Source organism: Thermobia domestica, chromosome 5 (genome assembly GCF_964235325.1).
Source record: "Thermobia domestica chromosome 5, izTheDome1.hap1.1, whole genome shotgun sequence".
Classification (NCBI taxonomy): Eukaryota; Metazoa; Arthropoda; class Insecta; order Zygentoma; family Lepismatidae; genus Thermobia; species Thermobia domestica.
Genome location: NC_137458.1, coordinates 317779256 through 317799809, shown reverse-complemented (window position 1 = coordinate 317799809; position 20554 = coordinate 317779256). Strand labels below are relative to the sequence as shown.

General features: G+C 34.7%; 1 protein-coding gene across 1 annotated transcript in view; it reads right to left on the bottom strand.

Moving 5' to 3' along the window:
• nord (neuron derived neurotrophic factor nord) overlaps positions 1 to 11046 on the bottom strand; it is a 31426-nt gene extending 20380 nt beyond the window's left edge. The window contains exons 1-2 of the mRNA XM_081760471.1: positions 10879 to 11046; positions 3161 to 3404 (exon numbers count right to left, since the gene is read on the bottom strand). Coding sequence (XP_081616597.1) covers positions 3161 to 3303 — 143 coding nt within the window. The 5' untranslated portion in view covers positions 3304 to 3404; positions 10879 to 11046. The remainder of the gene's footprint in view (positions 1 to 3160; positions 3405 to 10878) is intronic.
• Positions 11047 to 20554: the final 9508 nt, after the last annotated feature.

The following is a 20554-nucleotide window of genomic DNA, read 5'->3' as shown; positions in this document are numbered from 1 at the left end:
GTGTTAAGCAAGTGATCAATAATAAGGAAAGACTGCATCAATTTAACATTTACATATATTTGAAAAACAGTTCGAATTTATGGTTGTGATGTAGCCAATCCTTTGTTTTGTTTTCCGTGTGTTGTTTGGGGTGGGGTCGCAAGCTGGACAAAACCTGTTTTATGATTATAATAAATTTAATAAGTTTACTGTCGGGAGAAATAACTTCATTCTAAATAATTCTCTCTCTCTCTCTCTCTCTCTCTCTCTATATATATATATATATATATATATATATATATATATATATATATATATATATATATATATATATATATATATATATATGTGTGTGTGTGTGTGTGTGTGTGTGACTAATAAAATAATGTTACTCGTGCCTTTAAATGTACTTTTTTTTTTTTTTTTTTTTTTAGGGATATGCGCTTATTTATTGGGTACGTTTTGGCACTACTATATCATATACTTACGAGCCGCCACTGATTCAACTGGTGGAACTAACCAGGGAACTTTCTATTGTTCTATATCCACTCTGTATTCTTTCTGTAAAATATATCGTGATTCCAAATTAACCTCCTCAAAAATAATACTGCGTTCGTCAGCCCATCTTTGAGTAGTATTAGTCCAGTCCACCATCCATTGGCCACTAATAAAAGGTAACTAGTATATGGACACTGACCTCTATAAATGGACACACTTTCAGAGACCATGATTTTTATGATAAGTTTTCGCGACGAGTTAGCCTCAACATAAACAATATTGCCAAGTTTGTATTATGAATCAATAAACATGATTATGTAATCAATAATAAAACATTAAAAATCATTATATATTTATAGGTTGTAATTAGCTTCAGAAACGATTTTATATCAGCAGTTAAAGATTGAACCTACCATGCACTCCATTCCTCGAAATAGTACCTAGAAAATGCAACAGATGGCTCTAGTAGTCAGCATGAGCGAAATGAAGAATGCAGCAAAAGGGAGACAAACAGCAGTTACGCTTATTAACTTATTAGCTATTAATGTATTAAATAATCACATAATCTAAAGAGATTGTTTTGTTGTACTACTACTACTACTACTACTATTACTACTACTACTACTACTACTAGAAGAAGAAGAAGAAGACTTGAGCAGAATATTGTAAGCAAGCTTCTATCATTTGATATATATAGAGTGAGACTTTTAACTTGAAACTGCAAAATACCCGGAGAATTAACAATTGCACGAAAAAAAAAAAGTTTACCATAAAAAGTTTTATTTTGGACGGGGAAATTCATCTTAGATAAAATAAGCCGCCCTACCCTCAGGTAGGAATAACTTCGAAAACTTAAATGAGGACCTCCATTTTTTATTGCAGATTCGAATTCTGTAATCACTGAAAACTATTCCCTGTTCAGCGTAAGCTCTAATTCTCCGATAAACAAAATATTTGTATCCTTCCGCTTGTCATACGATTGGCTAGTGATGTATCACTCCCACTCCCCACGGGGAGAAGCAAATTATACACGTGTATTTTGACGATACTGGCTCGTGTTGTCCAGATACTTACAGACGCAGCAGAAAAGAAAGAAAAAAACTCGAAAGATTAAAAAATAGATATTTGAATTTCGCTGGTAAACAATTGTTGCTTAGTGAGTAAAGGTTTACCTTGTTGATGTTTCACCACAACACGCTCTGAACTGGGATTCATGTGAGACATCTTTCAGACTTAAAAGCAGAACACGCCTTCACAGTTGAGTTGGCGCCATAATTACTGCGCATGATTAGTGTTTATTTCTATTGTTTCATTAACCGCACTTGATTGCAGTATTAGATAATCCATGCTATATTTTTGTCATTTATAATAATGTAGTAGTTTTATATGGAGATTCATAGTAAAAGTAATAATCAAATCATATGAACTATTTTGCGGAGAAGTACAAACTTTTGTAGGCTAATAGCAAATCAGCGAGATTTAGTTTTAATTGGCTTTGTTTATCGCAGTTTAGAGCTTACGCCGAACAGGGTTTAGAGCTTCTTCGTGGCTAAACGGTTAGCATACGCGCCTTTGGCGTGAAAGACCCGGGTTCTCAGTGGGTCATGTGGTTCGGATTCCACATTAATAAGTAAGTCCATGTCTCGTATAGTCTCGCTACTGAAAGGCAGACGCTAAACTTAAAATCAACTGATCAGTGAAACCTAACTTCACTAAGGTCTCTTCAAGCGAGAGTCTTCTTGTTTCATTCTAGAATAAATTTGTGACAAACAGTAGCTATCTTTTGCTATAAATGTTATCTCCACCCCTGACAGGTGACTTAAGAGATTGCTCTGCATTCGGTGGAAATTCAGATGATCCAAATGCGACAGGCAATTAAGTGTACGAAAAATAGGAGTCCCAATTTAAGTTTCCAAAGTTGCCTCTCACGACCAAACCGCCAGAAGAAGAGGGGGTTAATTTTATTACAAGTAAATTTCTCCCTCCAAAATAATTTTACTTTCTAACATTTTTTCTCAAGTTAAAAAAAGCACCTTGTATATATATGTCTATCTATGTGTATAGTACAAGCAAGGATGTTCCGTAACTACACAAACTTCAGGTGTGAATTCCTGAGGCCGAATGCAAACTGTTTTCCATTAGCTGGACTGCACGTTTCAGCATACCTTCTCATGGACAACGTACAGTCAGCTACAAAAGTTTTTCCGTTTGGTAAAATTGATTTTGGGAATAACGGTGGTATGGCTGAAATGTATAGAAAATTACATTCTTTTTAATTTACTCAAAACTGTACTCAAATCGTTCTTCCATTCTGAAGTTATTTACGAAATTAATTTAATCAAACAGAAAGAACTTTTGCCGCTGACTGTAATTAGGGAAAAGAAATCAGGGGTTTGACATCCTGGAAAACACTTTAAGTTAAAGATTTTTTGTTGGACAGCCCTATTTAAAATAAATTTAGTAGACCAGTATATAATATAAACCTTAGACATACAGTATATATGAGCAGTTAGAGTTCTTCCTTCGCAATAGCGAGGTCCTGGCTTCGAATGCCGCAGCTGATCATCCTTCTCAATATCGAAAGGTACCTAAAAACATGGAACCGTGCCGATTTGATTACTTCCAATACAAAGAATGGCTGTAACTAGAACATTAAAAAAAAATGTTCAGTTGACCCACTCACCTTGGTTCCCATCGAATGGTCAATAGCTTCCGCCGCTGCCTCTTTTGAATGCGTAATCGAGGTTTCTGGGGCTGTTGCAGAGGACTATGGCTACCAATTGTTGCGTAAAAGTGGACGTAGGTCTCCCGTTCAAGAGGTTGCATTTCGATCACATAGAGGCCCTTCCGAGCGCTCGACAGGCTAAATGTTTGCAGCTCCTTTCCACGGTACGTTTCCAGCGTCTCAGCATCAGAATCACCGCCATCTGTTGAGACAACAAACAAGTATTTCCACTATCATTAATACTAGGACACAATACAGGAATAAGAGGTAGATTGACAAGCAGCTTATCAGTAACCCAGTTCTGTCAACAGTATCAATAAACTCTGTAGATACATACTGTAGTCAGTGGCGTATTTAGCCCGGGGCAGGTTGCTGGGCCCCCAGTTTTTCGAGTGTGAATTTTTTTAAAGATATTATTTATTTATTTTGAAGGTTTGTAGCAAATTCATGATATATTTATCATAGTACCTTGTAGATCCGCCACTGATTACAGTCATTACCTATATTGATCTCCGTGATGTTGTGGCTTCCATATGGTGAAGGTTCTGTGTGATTTGTGGTCCCGTGAAATCCCAGCATATTCAATTCAGGCTTCCTAGACTGGAATTTACCGTCTCTTAATTCATCTGGTCCCACAATTCGTGATTGGAATAACCAATAAACGTATGTCAAAAATTATGATTTTGAGTTAACATTTGTACATTATAAGATTTTACGATATCCCATCGATCGCTGTTAGAATCATAGACGACATAGGGTTCATTCCTGAGATCGAGTTTATAATGCCTTGAGGTGGCTATCGTATCTGTTGACTAGCAAGCTTTCTTTCAGAAAATTTAGTTCGGGGTATAGGAATGACCACAGGCGTGCTTTAGGACACAGATGGGAACCATAAGATTAATATGGAGGATGTAATTTTTCATTGAAAATGATACAATCAAATAGATATTTGGGAGTTGTACCGATGTACTTGGGTGGAATAAGCACCCCTGTGGGGAGGTAAAATCTAAAGGTGCTGCATTAGGGCACTATTTGCTAGAACACATGTATTGAACAAGAATGGCATGTAATTTCAATTTTTATTTATCTTAGCTCGGAAGGAAGTGAGGGAATTAGGAGGTGCAAAGAGATGTGTTGCCGCTTTTTCCTCGCCTGCTCACACAGAATTTGGATATTTGTGCTGTCACGAGTAGGCTATCATTCTCTACCCTCCGTATTTGCCAGGCCTAGCCCCGTGAGACTTTTTCTATATTCCCGTGAATGAAAATTCTAAAAAAGGAGGTGTTTTGATGATTTGGAGGGTGTAAAAAGACTTCGCAGACGATATCAAAGTTGAAGAGTTCCAGAGATGCTTCAAACAATGAGAAAAAAGACTAGAGAATTATATCGCATCTAATGGAGATTACTTTGAAGGAGACTGAAAGTATTTTGTAAAAAACTTAATAAATTTATTTTTTAAAACAAAAGTCCGGTTTTTTCGGTCGACCCTCGTATATATTTTACATGTGCAACACAAATATTTCTGAAAAGAAAATATTTTAATTATACTAATATGAAGATATCTTAACAAAATACACATTTGAAGAGCTTATTAGATAAAGAGAGCTTAGGAAAATTTATTGCAAATTTGAATTTTCTACCAAGCTAAGGTTGAAGTCATTATTCTTACGATTTGTGATTCATTTCTAAGAGACGTTGCTAATACTATAAAAATACTAATACATACACCAAGATTAGGTAAATATTCAAGAATGGTAACTCTATTTTCAATTTGCTATAAACTTTTAATTTGCAAAATACCCTCTTCTTACAGAAGACTGTTTATTTACTAACAGATGAGACTTCTACAAAAATGAACATCCTGTGACTTTTATATTTGAACACCGAGAGTGAAAAGGAAAGACGTTACTGAGTTCTCTATTAAATTTATAATAAAAATACGATACTAACAATATATCTTTTGTGTGAGAGATAAAAAGCTTTCAGTTTAACGTCCCACGATTATGCCCTGGAGATGGATGATTCAGGCAACTAACAGATGATGAAAGAATTGAGTTTTACGTCCCACGATTATGCCGGTTAGGCTAAAGAAGACGGTGATGATGAAATGGTGGAATGAAGAAAGTGGGAGGAAACGGGAGAACCCCGAGAAAACCTACGAACACGGTGTTTGTCCACCACAAAGTTCACTTGGCGGGAGCAGAGTTTGAACCTGGAACCCCCAAGCACCAGAGGTGAACGCTCTACCACTGAGCCACCGCGGCCCCAGATGATGAAAGAATTGGTGGAATGAGAAAGTGGGAGAACCCCGAGAAAACCCAAGGACACGATGTTGTCCACCACAAACGTATTTAGCCGGGGATTCAACCAGGGACACCATGTATCAAAGGTAATCGTCCTATCATTTTTATAAAGTTAACTGATTTATCAAACGTTCCTCAGTTATTACCTAATTAATTTACTACTTATGAGTAGGTTTTACTTTATTTTTACTTGTTCTTTCAGTAACCTATAATGACAGGGACACGAACACAGAATCAACGAGGACAATTAAAATTCCAGAGACTCTCACACCGGCAATTGAACCCGAGACCCTTATACACCAAAGGCGTACGTGCTAGCCACTATACCAGTCGGAACAGCACCACTGAATCATCTGACCCCCTGTATGTGAAATTCTGTTTACTTTTAACTCATATATTCTGTAACCTAATTATAACACATTTCTAGTAACAAAAATTAATTTTGCATTTACAATTGCAGTGAAGTTATGTTCTTGGTTCAATGTGTATTCATTCAAATTCTTGATCCAAACAAGCATTTATGTACATACGAAATTTTATATCTTACGCTTTATATATATATATATATATATATATATATATATATATATATATATATATATATATATATATATATATATATATATAATTTTTTTGTCGAACTGGGATAATCAACAAAAAATCATGCTGAAATTATCCGGATACGGTGTGGTTTAAGGAGTACCCATCTGTGGACAATCTCTCTTTATTAAGATTATATACAACATTCTTCTCTGTACACAGTATCATAAGGGAATCTAGTCGATTGCCCGTCATTGTCTTCGGTATGTAATTTTTTTATTTACTTTAATTTGCTGAGCGCTCTTTCATTAGATGCAACTAACACTGGGGCTTGTAAAAGCAAAGCAACAAATGCTCTTTGCCAATGATAGTAGATTTAATATATATATATATATATATATATATATATATATATATATATATATATATATATATATATATATATATATATATATATATACAGATTTACTCATTTCATATAATTAAGCTCGACTCACGCACTAATTACTAAGTATTTCCAATTCCGATAGCATTTATTACAGTTCTTTTAGGTACAAAGAATGACGATGATGGCGATTGAAGTCGGTTTCAGCAATAACACCTCAACAGTCTGCATACTTGATAAGTTCTAGTATTTCCCTCTTTGATGTAAAAGAACGGCTTATGATGTTATCAGTACCTTTATATTATAATAAATATATTATACCGCAAATTAATAAGCGTTTGTTTATCTTGTAGAAAGTAATTGTAGTAGAAAGTAATATTTTATAATCCTATGATTCAAAGTTATCGAATGTGATTTGTTTTATGGTCGTATGCTTCAATGTTATCCAATATAGTTTATTTTATGGTCGTATGCTTCAGTGTTATCGAATATAGTTTATTTTATAATCATATGATCCAAACTTATTGAATATAGTTTATTTTATGGTCGTATGCTTCAATGTAATCCAATATAGTTTATTTTATGGTCGTATGCTTCAGTGTTATCCAATATAGTTTATTTTATGGTCGTATGCTTCAGTGTTATCAAATATAGTTTATTTTATAATCATATGATTCAAACTTATTGAATATAGTTTATTTTATAGTCGTATGCTTCAATGTTATCCAATATAGTTTATTTTATGGTCGTATGCTTCAGTGTTATCGAATATAGTTTATTTTATAATCATATGATTCAAACTTATTGAATATAGTTTATCTTATGGTCGTATGCTTCAATGTTGTCCAATATAGTTTATTTTATGGTCGTATGCTTCAGTGTTATCAAATATAGTTTATTTTATAATCGTATGCTTCAGTGTTATCGAATATAGTTTATTTTATAATCATATGATTCAAACTTATTGAATATAGTTTATTTTATGGTCGTATGCTTCAATGTTATCCAATATAGTTTATTTTATGGTCGTATGCTTCAATGTTATCCAACATAGTTTATTTTATAGTCGTATGCTTCAATGTTGTCCAATATAGTTTATTTTATGGTCGTATGCTTCAGTGTTATCAAATATAGTTTATTTTATAATCGTATGCTTCAGTGTTAGTGATAATATAGTTTATTTTATAATCATATGATTCAAACTTATTGAATATAGTTTATTTTATAGTCGTATGCTTCAATGTTATCCAATATAGTTTATTTTATGGTCGTATGCTTCAATGTTATCCAACATAGTTTATTTTATAGTCGTATGCTTCAACGTTGTCCAATATAGTTTATTTTATGGTCGTATGCTTCAGTGTTATCGAATATAGTTTATTTTATAATCATATGATTCAAACTTATTGAATATAGTTTATTTTATAGTCGTATGCTTCCATGTTATCCAATATAGTTTATTTTATGGTCGTATGCTTCAATGTTATCCAACATAGTTTATTTTATAGTCGTATGCTTCAATGTTATCCAACATAGTTTATTTTATGGTCCCATGCTCCAATGTTATCGAATATATTTTATTTTACGGTTCAATGTTTCAATGCTATAGAAGCAATGCTAAATAGTGCTGATAAATTGAATGATGATTAGTCGTGGGAAAACAGATAATGACCTCACTTCAAAGCAGTCCGTAAGAGGACAAAGCAAAAAGACTTTTAGTCATCCGCGTATTACATGTTGATTTAATGTCGGGCTAATTCCAGGGGACAAAAACCAACGTATAAGGCTCATTGCTAGAGATTGTTGGGTACAAGCTTTAGTTTCCTGTTGATCAGCACGTCACTACAAGGAGACAAGATAATAGGAATTACCCTTAAATATCTCCCTTTTATTATATTCTCACAATGTTTTTATACGTAGATAAGTTCTCTCACATTCACTCTTGACTCCCCTGATTTTTTGTGAATGACTTAGTAAGCGATATGACAATTTCGGAAAATAGGAAGTGAAGCACCATTGGGTCTAACCAGTGCTAGGGGTAAACTATCCTTTCTCTTTCTATTACCATAATCACTCCCTTTCATTATTGATCCGTTTCCTTTATCCTCAAGGTCATATTCGTGGGATGTTAAGCTAAAGATTCCATTTCATTTCACTTTAAAATTCTTAATCATTATCTCTGAGAACAAATATTTTGCATATTTACTGTGGTTACGCCCTAAACTTATGATTGCTTACACGAAAAATAAAAGCAATGAAATGAAATAAAACTACTACAAAAGTTATAAATGAATTTTTACTTAATAATAAAAATGTGATACATTATACTTTACTATATACGGAATAGTTAATTATAACTGGACCCAGGACCAGAGTCACGGGGCACCTACGAAGCATCGCCGACGCTAAATTTTCCCTGATTCTGTAAATTACGTAGAATATTGGTCTAAAAGATATATTTTTCTCCCTTTAACTTTTTTTGATGCCCATGACCGTCCAGAAGCGTCATTTAGGGACGATAGGGGTCAAATTACCCTCTCTGCGTTTGAAATATACCGTGTAAATGTTTAATTAATATTTTAGTAATATTGTAACAAAAATCGTGCAATTCTAGTTACACCACTGAAGAATCTTGGTCCTCAGCCCCAAAATATTGTGGCCATCCTATTTCTAGCGGTATTCAATAGTTGTAGGTCAAAAGCGAATTTATCAGCCATTCTCCAGTGCAGAGTAAATGGAATAATAGCGTAATTGCATATTTCTATCAGCCATTTTGCAGATATTTCAGAATTGTGTCGGACATCTTGATTTGCTAATTATCTCTTTCAGCGTTTTTCATTGGACATTCCATTCTCGGTTGGAGAATGGATTTGCGTTACTTGTACAACTTACGTTGATTCTGTTTCTGTGCAAATAGAATCTCCATCCATTGACTTAAAGAACTTTTGAAAAGAATAGTCGACAAACTGACCGGAGGCACTATCAGTGTTAGATATTGTTCGGTCGATAGGTAGCCACTGGTGTCAAAAGGGTTAAAATTCTCATTCCCTCCTCTGATGATACGACCCGCTCAGGAGAGTAATGTTCCCGGAAGTACGTTTTTTCGTGCGCTACTCTAGGCAGCTGTTTTTACGCGCTATCCTAGCCAGTTGTTGGTCACAAAATTTATATCATGGAGTACAAGGGGAACAAAACGAGCCCTGCGGGGCTTCTAACCCGTTCCTACTACTACTACTATTTATCTGCACAAAAGTAAGTAAATCACTTTTTTGAATATTATTTTAATTTAAAAAGTGTTATAAAATGTAAAAAAAAATCCTCGAGCCGGGTTTGAACTCACGCCAAAAGAGGTTTTTGTTACTAGCCTATAGCTCTAGCCCACTCGGCTATGAAGATCGACAACAACAATCGTTTGATTTATGGTATTTGAATGCAACGTGGTAAGAAATGGATAACGCCAACCAATCAGAACTGTGTTTTTCGTTCCTACTTCCAGGAGCATTCCTTTCCTGAGCTAGTCCTCTGATGATTAAGGGTCTATACTTCATTTGACACAACTTGTCCCTTGTGACAGTTGCTTTCCTCTGTTTTTTACTTCATGCACGTGGTCATATCAAGAAGAACTGTTTCTATGGAAACAACACGTTCAGCCAATTATAGTGGCTCATTTCTCTCGCTCTGCAGAGGTAAACATTCCACTCTCTCCGCACGTTGCCAGTTTGAATATAAACAAATGCACATTGTTTTAGCCGAATGTCAACTTGAGTAGTGGACCTAGTGATTATTGGAAGCATTCCTTTTAGTTCTATTTTGTGTCATTTAAGTTTATAAAACCGAAATGTATTTCCAGTGAATAATTTCGTATTTCAATACCCGACTCAAAATCTGGCAACACAGCATTGAGTACCACGTGTGTGCAGAGAGCTAGCAGAAAGGACAAGTCAAGGATCTTATAAAATAGAGGATCTGCCCTTACAAGAAAATTTTGAAGCCATACATCACAGTTTCGCCACCCCTACTCTGCCCACTCCACCCAATAGGATCGCAATGTTTTGAGCCAACAAACATGGCGGAAACGAAAATAGCCAATCAGACGATGGCGAAAACGAAAATAGCCAATCAGACGATGGCGAAAACGAGAGTAGCCAATCAGACGTGCCGATGCTCTGTTGTTTTTTGGCTTCATTATTTAATAGGATGAAGATATATATGGGCAGATCCTCTATTTTATAAGATCCTTGGGACAAATAGTATCAATTGCAGTGTAATTGTAAGTGTGCCTAGGATTACCTTCATAATTTAAACTCTTTTCTTTATTAAACAAGAGCTTTCATTTTCTCTATCACTCTTGAGTATTCCTTTAAAAATATTTTCTGTGTTATAACCAGGTTTAACAAACTTTTCCGTCGTTGATGTATTTGATAAAAAGTGTAAGAGATTATGTTTACCTTCTGATGTATCATCTTGTGGCCTGAATCTAACGGTCCAAAGGAGGCTGGAGGTGCACGGAGTGACGGTGATAGACAGCGGTCTCTCGTCCTTGTCGTTTAGGAAGAAGAATCTGCAATCAGTGAAAGAAAAATAAAAACTAAATATATATCACATAATTATTTCATACTATATTACTTATAAAGTATAAATAAATACGTAAGTAATAATTAGTTAATTTATTACAATCCATTAAAGTTTTTCTTCAAAACACTCTGTTTTCTATAAGTCAATGGGACGTACCATTTTCTCTTCTACTAGCAAATGGCTGTTTTGGTTCAAAATTTCGAAACGAGATGAGACAGCTCGTGAAATGTCTTTTCTCGAATCTCTTAAAAAAATCAGTCTTATTAAAAACTGAAGCTTTCCTGGTGCCGTGATGAATATAGTTGTTCTCGGTCAATCAGTCAGGAGAATTTAAGTTACCCAATGTTTCGAGAACCGACATTTTTTTCGTCTTCAGGGTGAAGTATGAGAGACCACAAACAGAAGCCTTAATTATAAAGGTAACCAAGAAAGTTCAGTCGCTTTTTGTAGAGGTCTGTGTTCAATTGGCCTTCTCATCATGAGTTGAATGCAAATGGAGATAAGGCGAAGATCAGTTTTTGGTATGGATATCCAACATTCTACCTGGTTGTGGCAGTTCAGTTACACCCTGAACTTTCGTAACAACAGACTGAACATGGGACCTCCACCGAGCGTCATAAGGGCGTGTATGCTTTACAAATTCAAACTGGGGTCAGACGCCGCTAAGGTGGGGTGGAAGACATTCCAGGCCTTTGGTGAGGGTGTCGTGACTACGCGGACACTGCAGCTGTGGTTTAACGAGTTTAACGACGGTGACGAAACACTCGAAGACGCACCACGTGCCGGAAGACCAACATATGTACAAAATGAAGATCTTCAGGCAGCTATTGACGCGAACAGTGGCCAGACATGTGATGAATTGGGACTAAAATTCAGTGTGAGTGGAGAAACCATTCGGCAGCACCTCCATCAACTTAAGAAGCACTACAAGTTGGGTCGATGAGTCCCACATGATTTGCCTCCTGGCCAGGAGGCAACACGAGCAGACACCTATATCTCTTTGCCGTCTCGTCTGAGGAAGAAGCCATTTCTGGACAGGATGTTGACATGTCATAGAAGTGGGTCCTGTACGAAGCTCCACGGCGCCGTCATCATTGGTTAGCATCCCATGAACCAGTTTCAAAACAGCCGAAACCAACACTGCACCAGAGGAAGGTCCTCCTATCTGTTTGGTGGCCTGCTTGCGGCATCGTGCGTCGGGAACTGGTACCAACTTGTCGGAGCATCAATGTAACTGTGTATTGTCAGCAGTTGAGCCGTGTTCAACAAAAAGTCAAAACTCTGGAGCCAGCACTTACGAATCGCAAAGGGATCCTCCTGTTACAGGACAACGCTAAGCCCAACGTGGCTAGGATGACCCAGAACACCATTCTATGCCTTGGATAGAAAACAATATGGCATCCGCCATACTCCCGGACATTGCACTTGCACAGTACGATTATCACCTGTTCCATTCCTTGGACAATAATCTTAGAGGACGCCAGTTCAAATCCCTAGTAGAGGTGCAAAATGCACTTGATACCTTCTTCGACTCACGGTCCAACGAGTTCTACCGCGATGGAATCCATGGCGTTCCAGAACGTTGGCACAGGGTCATCGATGCTAATAGGGACTATTTTTTATCTTCCAGGTACATCTTAGGGACATATCGATGTTCGAAGGTGGTGGGTAAAAAAGCGACAGAACTTTCTTGGTTACCTTAGTAATTAAGGCTTCTGTTTGTGGTCTCTCATACTTGACCCTGAAGACGAGAACAATGTTGTCGGTTCTCGAAACATTGGACAACGTTGAATTCACTGACTGATTGACCGAGAACAACTATATTCAACAATCTAATTATTTTGAAAGAAGTATTCACTTAGAAAGTTATCTGTCTTGGAACCAACTCTAGCATTTATTTCTTTAAAAGGATAAGCAATACTTTATACAGAGTACCCAACCTTTCGAAATAAAGCATTATGGATTATTATGTAAACATAATGATGTGCTGAATGTCATGCTTTTGTTGTTATTATTATTATTATTATTATTATTATTATTATTATTATTATTATTATTATCTATATATTAAAATGCTAGGTTTATACTTTTGTAGCCAAAGCTTTCGACAATGAATTCTCGGGAACTATAGCCTCAAGAAAGATGCCGTTTTCACTGATCGATTGCAAATTTTGTGTAGATTATTTATTTCTAATTAAATATTAAAAATAGACGTTATTTCTTTATTACATTTTTTGAGGGATACACTGGAAGTGTTGATTTTTTTTTAAAGTAAAGCATCACATCCTATGGGTTATACACTCCAACATCACACATTTGTATACGAGGTTAGTATATCTCTCTGGCGTTTGTTTCATAGCCAAATGATTGCTAAATTCATCCAATCAAATACATTCATCTATTTTTAATGGTAACATTTGTTAATCACGTAACAAATTCGTAAATAAGGCGAATCAAACTGCTAGATGGCATCAGAAACATTTTAACACCATGCTACCTAGTATATAAATTTACTTTTATTTAAACATCCCCATAAATACCAGCAACGCCACTGTTTTAATAAGCGTGCATCATAAGCTTGAATAGTTTCGTGGTCAACATATTGATGTGTGCAGAATTTCGATGCATTATATTCAGTGAAACGCCGGAGGCCTTTTTTCCCATTACATTGCTAATTAATAACCATCCAATATGTTGTTTAAATGGAATGGCAAACATGTGATAAAATGGCTTTAATCGTTTCGGCTAAGAAGTGAAGTCTGCCGGAACACGTAATCACCAGCCCCACGGCCAGATGGCACTACCATCTGCTTCGTCTTATTTTCTCGTTGGCTACAAAACTTTTTCCGTGGTTTGCTTCAAGAAACAATTACAGTTTGCATTTCTGCCTCACAGCAATGGGAAGATCTCCAATGGTATTATTATAATTGGGTTTCATATGAATTAATCGAAACGCATTGCAACTGGTCTCCAGGGTTTTCGTGCTCTTTTTTTATTTTATTTTTCGTGTATTTTAAGGGAAAGTTAAGGTAAGCTCTTTCGTGGTGCACTTTGGTAGGTATGTTATGCTTGTTTGCTTGTGGGCGAAAAAAAACAACAAAAAGACAGGGTACTTTATCATTTAAAGAAAAATAAAAACGTTAGTTACTCGTTTTTATGCTGGACACGGGCAGAAAAACTTGGGGGCAGAATATCTATGAACTACGTTCTAAATATGTTTTATAAAATATAGATTTCATTTTCAACAGAAAAGAAAAATAAACTATCTCCATTACAATTTATATGCAAAAATAACTGCTAATTTATGCAAGAATTAAAGAATCAATATATTGAAGAAGAGATTTGAAGATTCCGCTGCACAAAAATAGTGAACCTTCCTAGAAATTTAATTGACAGTTTAAAAAAAAAAAGAAATTTAAAAAGGTTTGATTTCAAACCTATGGTTATCACCATTCTTATAACACAATACTTTGAGGGCTCAGAATGTGGGGACTATTATTAAGATCATATCAACTGGTTCAACTTCCTTTTCTTTTTTAAAAGCTTTTGTAGGATCAATCACATCATGTAATGAGCAGTTAAACATGTGTCTTGTATGACGTCATAAGACTAACGATGTGTCATCGAAGGAAAGCCGTGCTCAGTTGGTATGGTCAAGAGCAAACTTGACTAATATTCGACAATAACTTCCGAAATAATTATCCAACTGGAATACAATGTTCAGCATCTAAACTAACTCTATGGCGTATGGAATCCGGAGGTTCAATACCATATATACAAAAGCTGTCCACCGATTTCTATCTTTATCAAATTGGATCTAGTTTCTGCTTTGTAATTGTATTCCTACCTCTGCGAGATCCATCTTAATATTGTCCTCCCATCTGGGTCTAGGACTTCCTAATGGCCGTTCTCACATTGGTCTTCCAGTTAAAACTTTGAAAGCGTTCCTACTTTCTTCCATCCTGGCTACAGGACCTATCCACCTGAGCCTCCTAGACTTGACGACCCTAACAATGTTTTTTAAACCGTAGTACATAGTTTAATCGTAAATATAGTTTAAAAAACCGTAGTTCATAACAAGAAATAATGTAGTTTCCCATTATGAATAGCGATGCGCACGACTTGAGACATGTCTCGAATCTCAACCCGACTCAACTCGAATTCGAGTTGAGATACACTTTGTTAAACTCGAAACGAACCGAGACAAAGTACTTCTCGATTCGAATTTTCGAGTTGAGACTCGAGTCGAGACGAGACTGCTCATAAAAATCTCGAGTCAACACGAATGTCTCGAAAATCTTTCTATAATTTTTAATATTATTTTGAAGAAAGTGTTGACTCAGAAACAGCCTTGAAACCAATTCCAGCATTTAATACTTTAGAAAGGTAAACTTAATAGTTAATCTTTAAAGATCAAGATTTAATTTTCAGCTCAATTCAGTTAACAATTCAGTTAATCAGCGCAATTCAATGCAACAATGCAACAATCTTTGAGAACATAATGCAACAATGAAAAGCTTATTTTTATTTCTGTTAATTTTTCGGTGTAATCCTTTGAAGTGGATAAAATAAACAAGGAAAAGAAGAAGAAAACTTTCTGCCAACAATGAATAAACAATAGTTTTCTTCTAAGTGTAACTGCGGAGTTCTGTGAGAAAAAGTTGAAATAACATTTGAAAATTTTATAGTTAGTACGCCCCACCCCCTCAATCAGAGAAGTGTAGATTCGAAAGAACTCCACACTATATTGTTATGAGTTCCCATTGAACTTGAGCACTTTCTGTATTTTTTGGTGGCATCTTTTACTTTCCCTTCCTGTATATATGCACCTCTAAGGCGCACACAAGTGATAGATAAAACTGACTCGAGTAAAGCATATCTCTTTCCACTGCATTAAGTAGAAAGTTCATTAAATTTGAAAGTAACTGGTTTTATAAAATACTTGTATTAATAAATATATCAAGACATTTAAAATATTTAACCTGTAGTAAATACGATTAATGTAAAATAATGATTGAAATTAACATTAAAGCATAATAAAGCATAATTTGGAAAAAAATAAAGGATAATTAAACAAAAAATAAAGCATAATGCGGGTTGCTATAATAATAATAATAATAATAATAATAATAATAATAATAATAATAATAATAATAATAATAATAATAATAATAATAATAATAATTGATCATCTAGTTTGTATAAAACTATTGCAATAAAGTGAACTTCCTAAATTCTCTGAATGAGCAATTGGCAGTCTATAGTAATTTAGCATAGTTATAATTATTGTGTTTTCGTTCCCATGAACGTAATAGGACTACATAACTTCTGGATTATTCGCTTTCCTAACTATTTTGAGACTTTAATGTGTTGCAGCATATCACGAGTTACGGATAATATGTAATGTAACATTTGTTGTACATCACATATTATGATACGAGACTATTTTACATAGTATATTACAATAAATGGACTGCTTGGAAGCCAAGAACTAGTACAGATAGGTACCTTTCACTTCTATAGATAGGTATTTTTAAAAGGATTTTTGTAAACACTAAATTATAAAACAATAAACTACATACAATAGTTATGGTTTTGGTTCCCAACATAAAAGAAATATAGATTGTTCAGGGCCGGATTAAGGCGGGAGCTTAGTTGGGCTATGGCCCCTGGCATGAAGATGAACAGGGTCCTCCACTCTGATCAAAATCTCAACTGTCTATCTAAAAAGAAACATGAAGATACAATGATCAACATAAAATAAAATATGCCCAAAAATATGAAACATTTTCCCTTAATTTTCCTACTGTACTTTCACAAATGTGTATTAGGTGAAGTCAGCAGGGCCCACATATTTTTTCTAGCCCCAGGACACCAGAAGGGTTATTCCAGCCCTGAGATTGTTCATGAGATATTGAACTTCAACTTTCACTCCTGAAAAATTTAAATAAAATTTCAAATATATTGTAGCTCGTACAGAAACATATTTTCGAGTCGAGACAACATTTTCTGGAGACAAGTCGAGACAGGCTTAAATCTCGACTCATCTCGACTCGTGCACATCCCTAGTTATGAAGTTTCCGCTATTCCCCATTTTCGTTCCTCTTGGGTCCGAATATTCGTCTCAGGATCTTGTTCTCAAATATTGTCAGTCAGTGTTCTTCTCGCAGAGTGAGCTACCATGTTTCACTACCATACAGAACAGGCATGATTATCGTTTTATATATTTTAAACGTCAAATTCCTCGACAGAATTCGCGATGACAAGATATTTTGAACTTAATAATAACACGAATTCTCTGCTTTTTAGTCGACATTTAATTTCTTCGTGAATGTGGTTTTTGTCTGTAAATATTTATCCTAGATATTTGAAAGTATCCACTTTATCAAAAGTATTATTTGATATTTTAACGCATCCATAATTTGCCGTATTACGATCTCGACGAACTTAAATGTATTTAGTTTTCTCTGAATTTACTTGCAAATTCATGTTCCTGCAAATGATATTCGGTATTTTGTTGATTGAATTGTAGTTTAACGTTCAGCATCGGATAAGACTTGGCCTACATTTTCCCTTAGTATTTTTTTTTCAATTTTAGTAACTTAAAGACAGTGAAAGACATACGAAAGTATGCCAATAGGTAAACTAATCATTCTTCCTTTTCTTGTAGCGCAGAAATCTAAGTGTGGAGTTTATCAGTTCATAAATGTTGACTATTCAACTGTCTCCATTGTACGAAAAATTTTGAAAGCAACTGATATACACTGGGACCCGAATAATTCAAAACTGAAGGAAATAGACAAAAAATTGAGTTTTTCTAGTAATAAAAGTTCGCGTTATCAAGGTTGCTACAACAAAAATTCGAGACATCGAGGTTCCGCGTTCCTCATGAAAAGTGATTATATAAACTTTATAACTCGAAGTTTTATTCATTCAATCTCTATAACTCGAAGTTTTATTCATTCAACCTCTATAACTCGAAGTTTTATTCATTCAACCTCTATAACTCGAAGTTATATTCATTCAACCTTTATAACTCGATGTTTTATTCATTCAACCTCTATAACTCGAAGTTATATTCATTTAACCTCTATAATTCGAAGTTATATTCATTCAACCTCTATAGCTCGAAGTTATATTCATGCAACCTCTATAACTCGATGTTTTATTCATTCAACCTCTATAAGTCGAAGTTTTATTCATTTAACCTCTATAACTCGAAGTTATATTCATTCAACCTCTATAAGTCGAAGTTTTATTCATTTAACCTCTATAACTCGAAGTTATATTCATGCAACCTCTATAACTCGAAGTTTTTTTTATTTAACCTCTATAATTCGAAGTTATATTCATTCAACCTCTATAACTCGAAGTTTTATTTATTTATCCTCTATAACTCGACGTTCTGAAAGTTAATTAAATTAAGTAAGATGGATAATAAAAATAGAATGCTACACATGGTAAAACGCAATTACAGTACGCATTAGCAACAATGGCAATTAAGCATAGAGCGATAGCTTTAAGTTATTGGGGTCACATAAAGAAGAATTTGACTTATAGAGGTGAACTTGGCGTTGTACTGGTTCGCAGATACTAAATTTCGAGTTACCACCTTTTAAAATATGATTATGAAACTCTAATCTCGAGTTATCAAGAAATTCGAATTAATACGAAGTCCAATTGAATTTATGAACGGTAAACATATCTGTGCATCACACTAATTTCTATTAATCAATAGTTAAAAAACCAAACCAAATCACTTAGCGTAACGGCCTGATTTGTGTACCTAAACTCTCATATCGAGTTATCAAGAGATTCCAATTCATACGAGGTCCAACTGAATTTATGAACGGTAAACATATCTGTGCATCACACTAATTTCTATTAATCAATAGTTAAAAAAACAAACCAAATCACTTAGCGTAACGGCCTGATTTGTGTACCTAAACTCTCATATCGAGTTATCAAGAGATTCCAATTAATACGAGGTCCAACTGAATTTATGAACGGTAAACATATCTGTGCATCACACTAATTTCTATTAATCAATAGTTAATAAACCAAACCAAATCACTTAGCGTAACGGCCTGATTTGTGTACCTAAACTCTCATATCGAGTTATCAAGAGATTCCAATTAATACGAGGTCCAACTGAATTTATGAACGGTAAACATATCTGTGCATCACACTAATTTCTATTAATCAATAGTTAATAAACCAAACCAAATCACTTAGCGTAACGGCCTGATTTGTGTACCTAAACTCTCATATCGAGTTATCAAGAGATTCCAATTAATACGAGGTCCAACTGAATTTATGAACGGTAAACATATCTGTGCATCACACTAATTTCTATTAATCAATAGTTAAAAAACCAAACCAAATCACTTAGCGTAACGGCCTGATTTGTGTACCTAAACTCTCATATCGAGTTATCAAGAGATTCCAATTCATACGAGGTCCAACTGAATTTATGAACGGTAAACATATCTGTGCATCACACTAATTTCTATTAATCAATAGTTAAAAAACCAAACCAAATCACTTAGCGTAACGGCCTGATTTGTGTACCTAAACTCTCATATCGAGTTATCAAGAGATTCCAATTAATACGAGGTCCAACTGAATTTATGAACGGTAAACATCTCTGTGCATCACACTAATTTCTATTAATCAATAGTTAAAAAACCAAACCAAATCACTTAGCGTAACGGCCTGATTTGTGTACCTAAAATCTCATATCGAGTTATCAAGAGATTCCAATTAATACGAGGTCCAACTGAATTTATGAACGGTAAACATATCTGTGCATCACACTAATTTCTATTAATCAATAGTTAAAAAACCAAACCAAATCACTTAGCGTAACGGCCTGATTTGTGTACCTAAACTCTCATATCGAGTTATCAAGAGATTCCAATTAATACGAGGTCCAACTGAATTTATGAACGGTAAACATATCTGTGCATCACACTAATTTCTATTAATCAATAGTTAAAAAACCAAACCAAATCACTTAGCGTAACGGCCTGATTTGTGTACCTAAACTCTCATATCGAGTTATCAAGAGATTCCAATTAATACGAGGTCCAACTGAATTTATGAACGGTAAACATATCTGTGCATCACACTAATTTCTATTAATCAATAGTTAAAAAACCAAACCAAATCACTTAGCGTAACGGCCTGATTTGTGTACCTAAACTCTCATATCGAGTTATCAAGAGATTCCAATTAATACGAGGTCCAACTGAATTTATGAACGGTAAACATATCTGTGCATCACACTAATTTCTATTAATCAATAGTTAAAAAAACAAACCAAATCACTTAGCGTAACGGCCTGATTTGTGTACCTAAACTCTCATATCGAGTTATCAAGAGATTCCAATTAATACGAGGTCCAACTGAATTTATGAACGGTAAACATATCTGTGCATCACACTAATTTCTATTAATCAATAGTTAAAAAAACAAACCAAATCACTTAGCGTAACGGCCTGATTTGTGTACCTAAACTCTCATATCGAGTTATCAAGAGATTCCAAT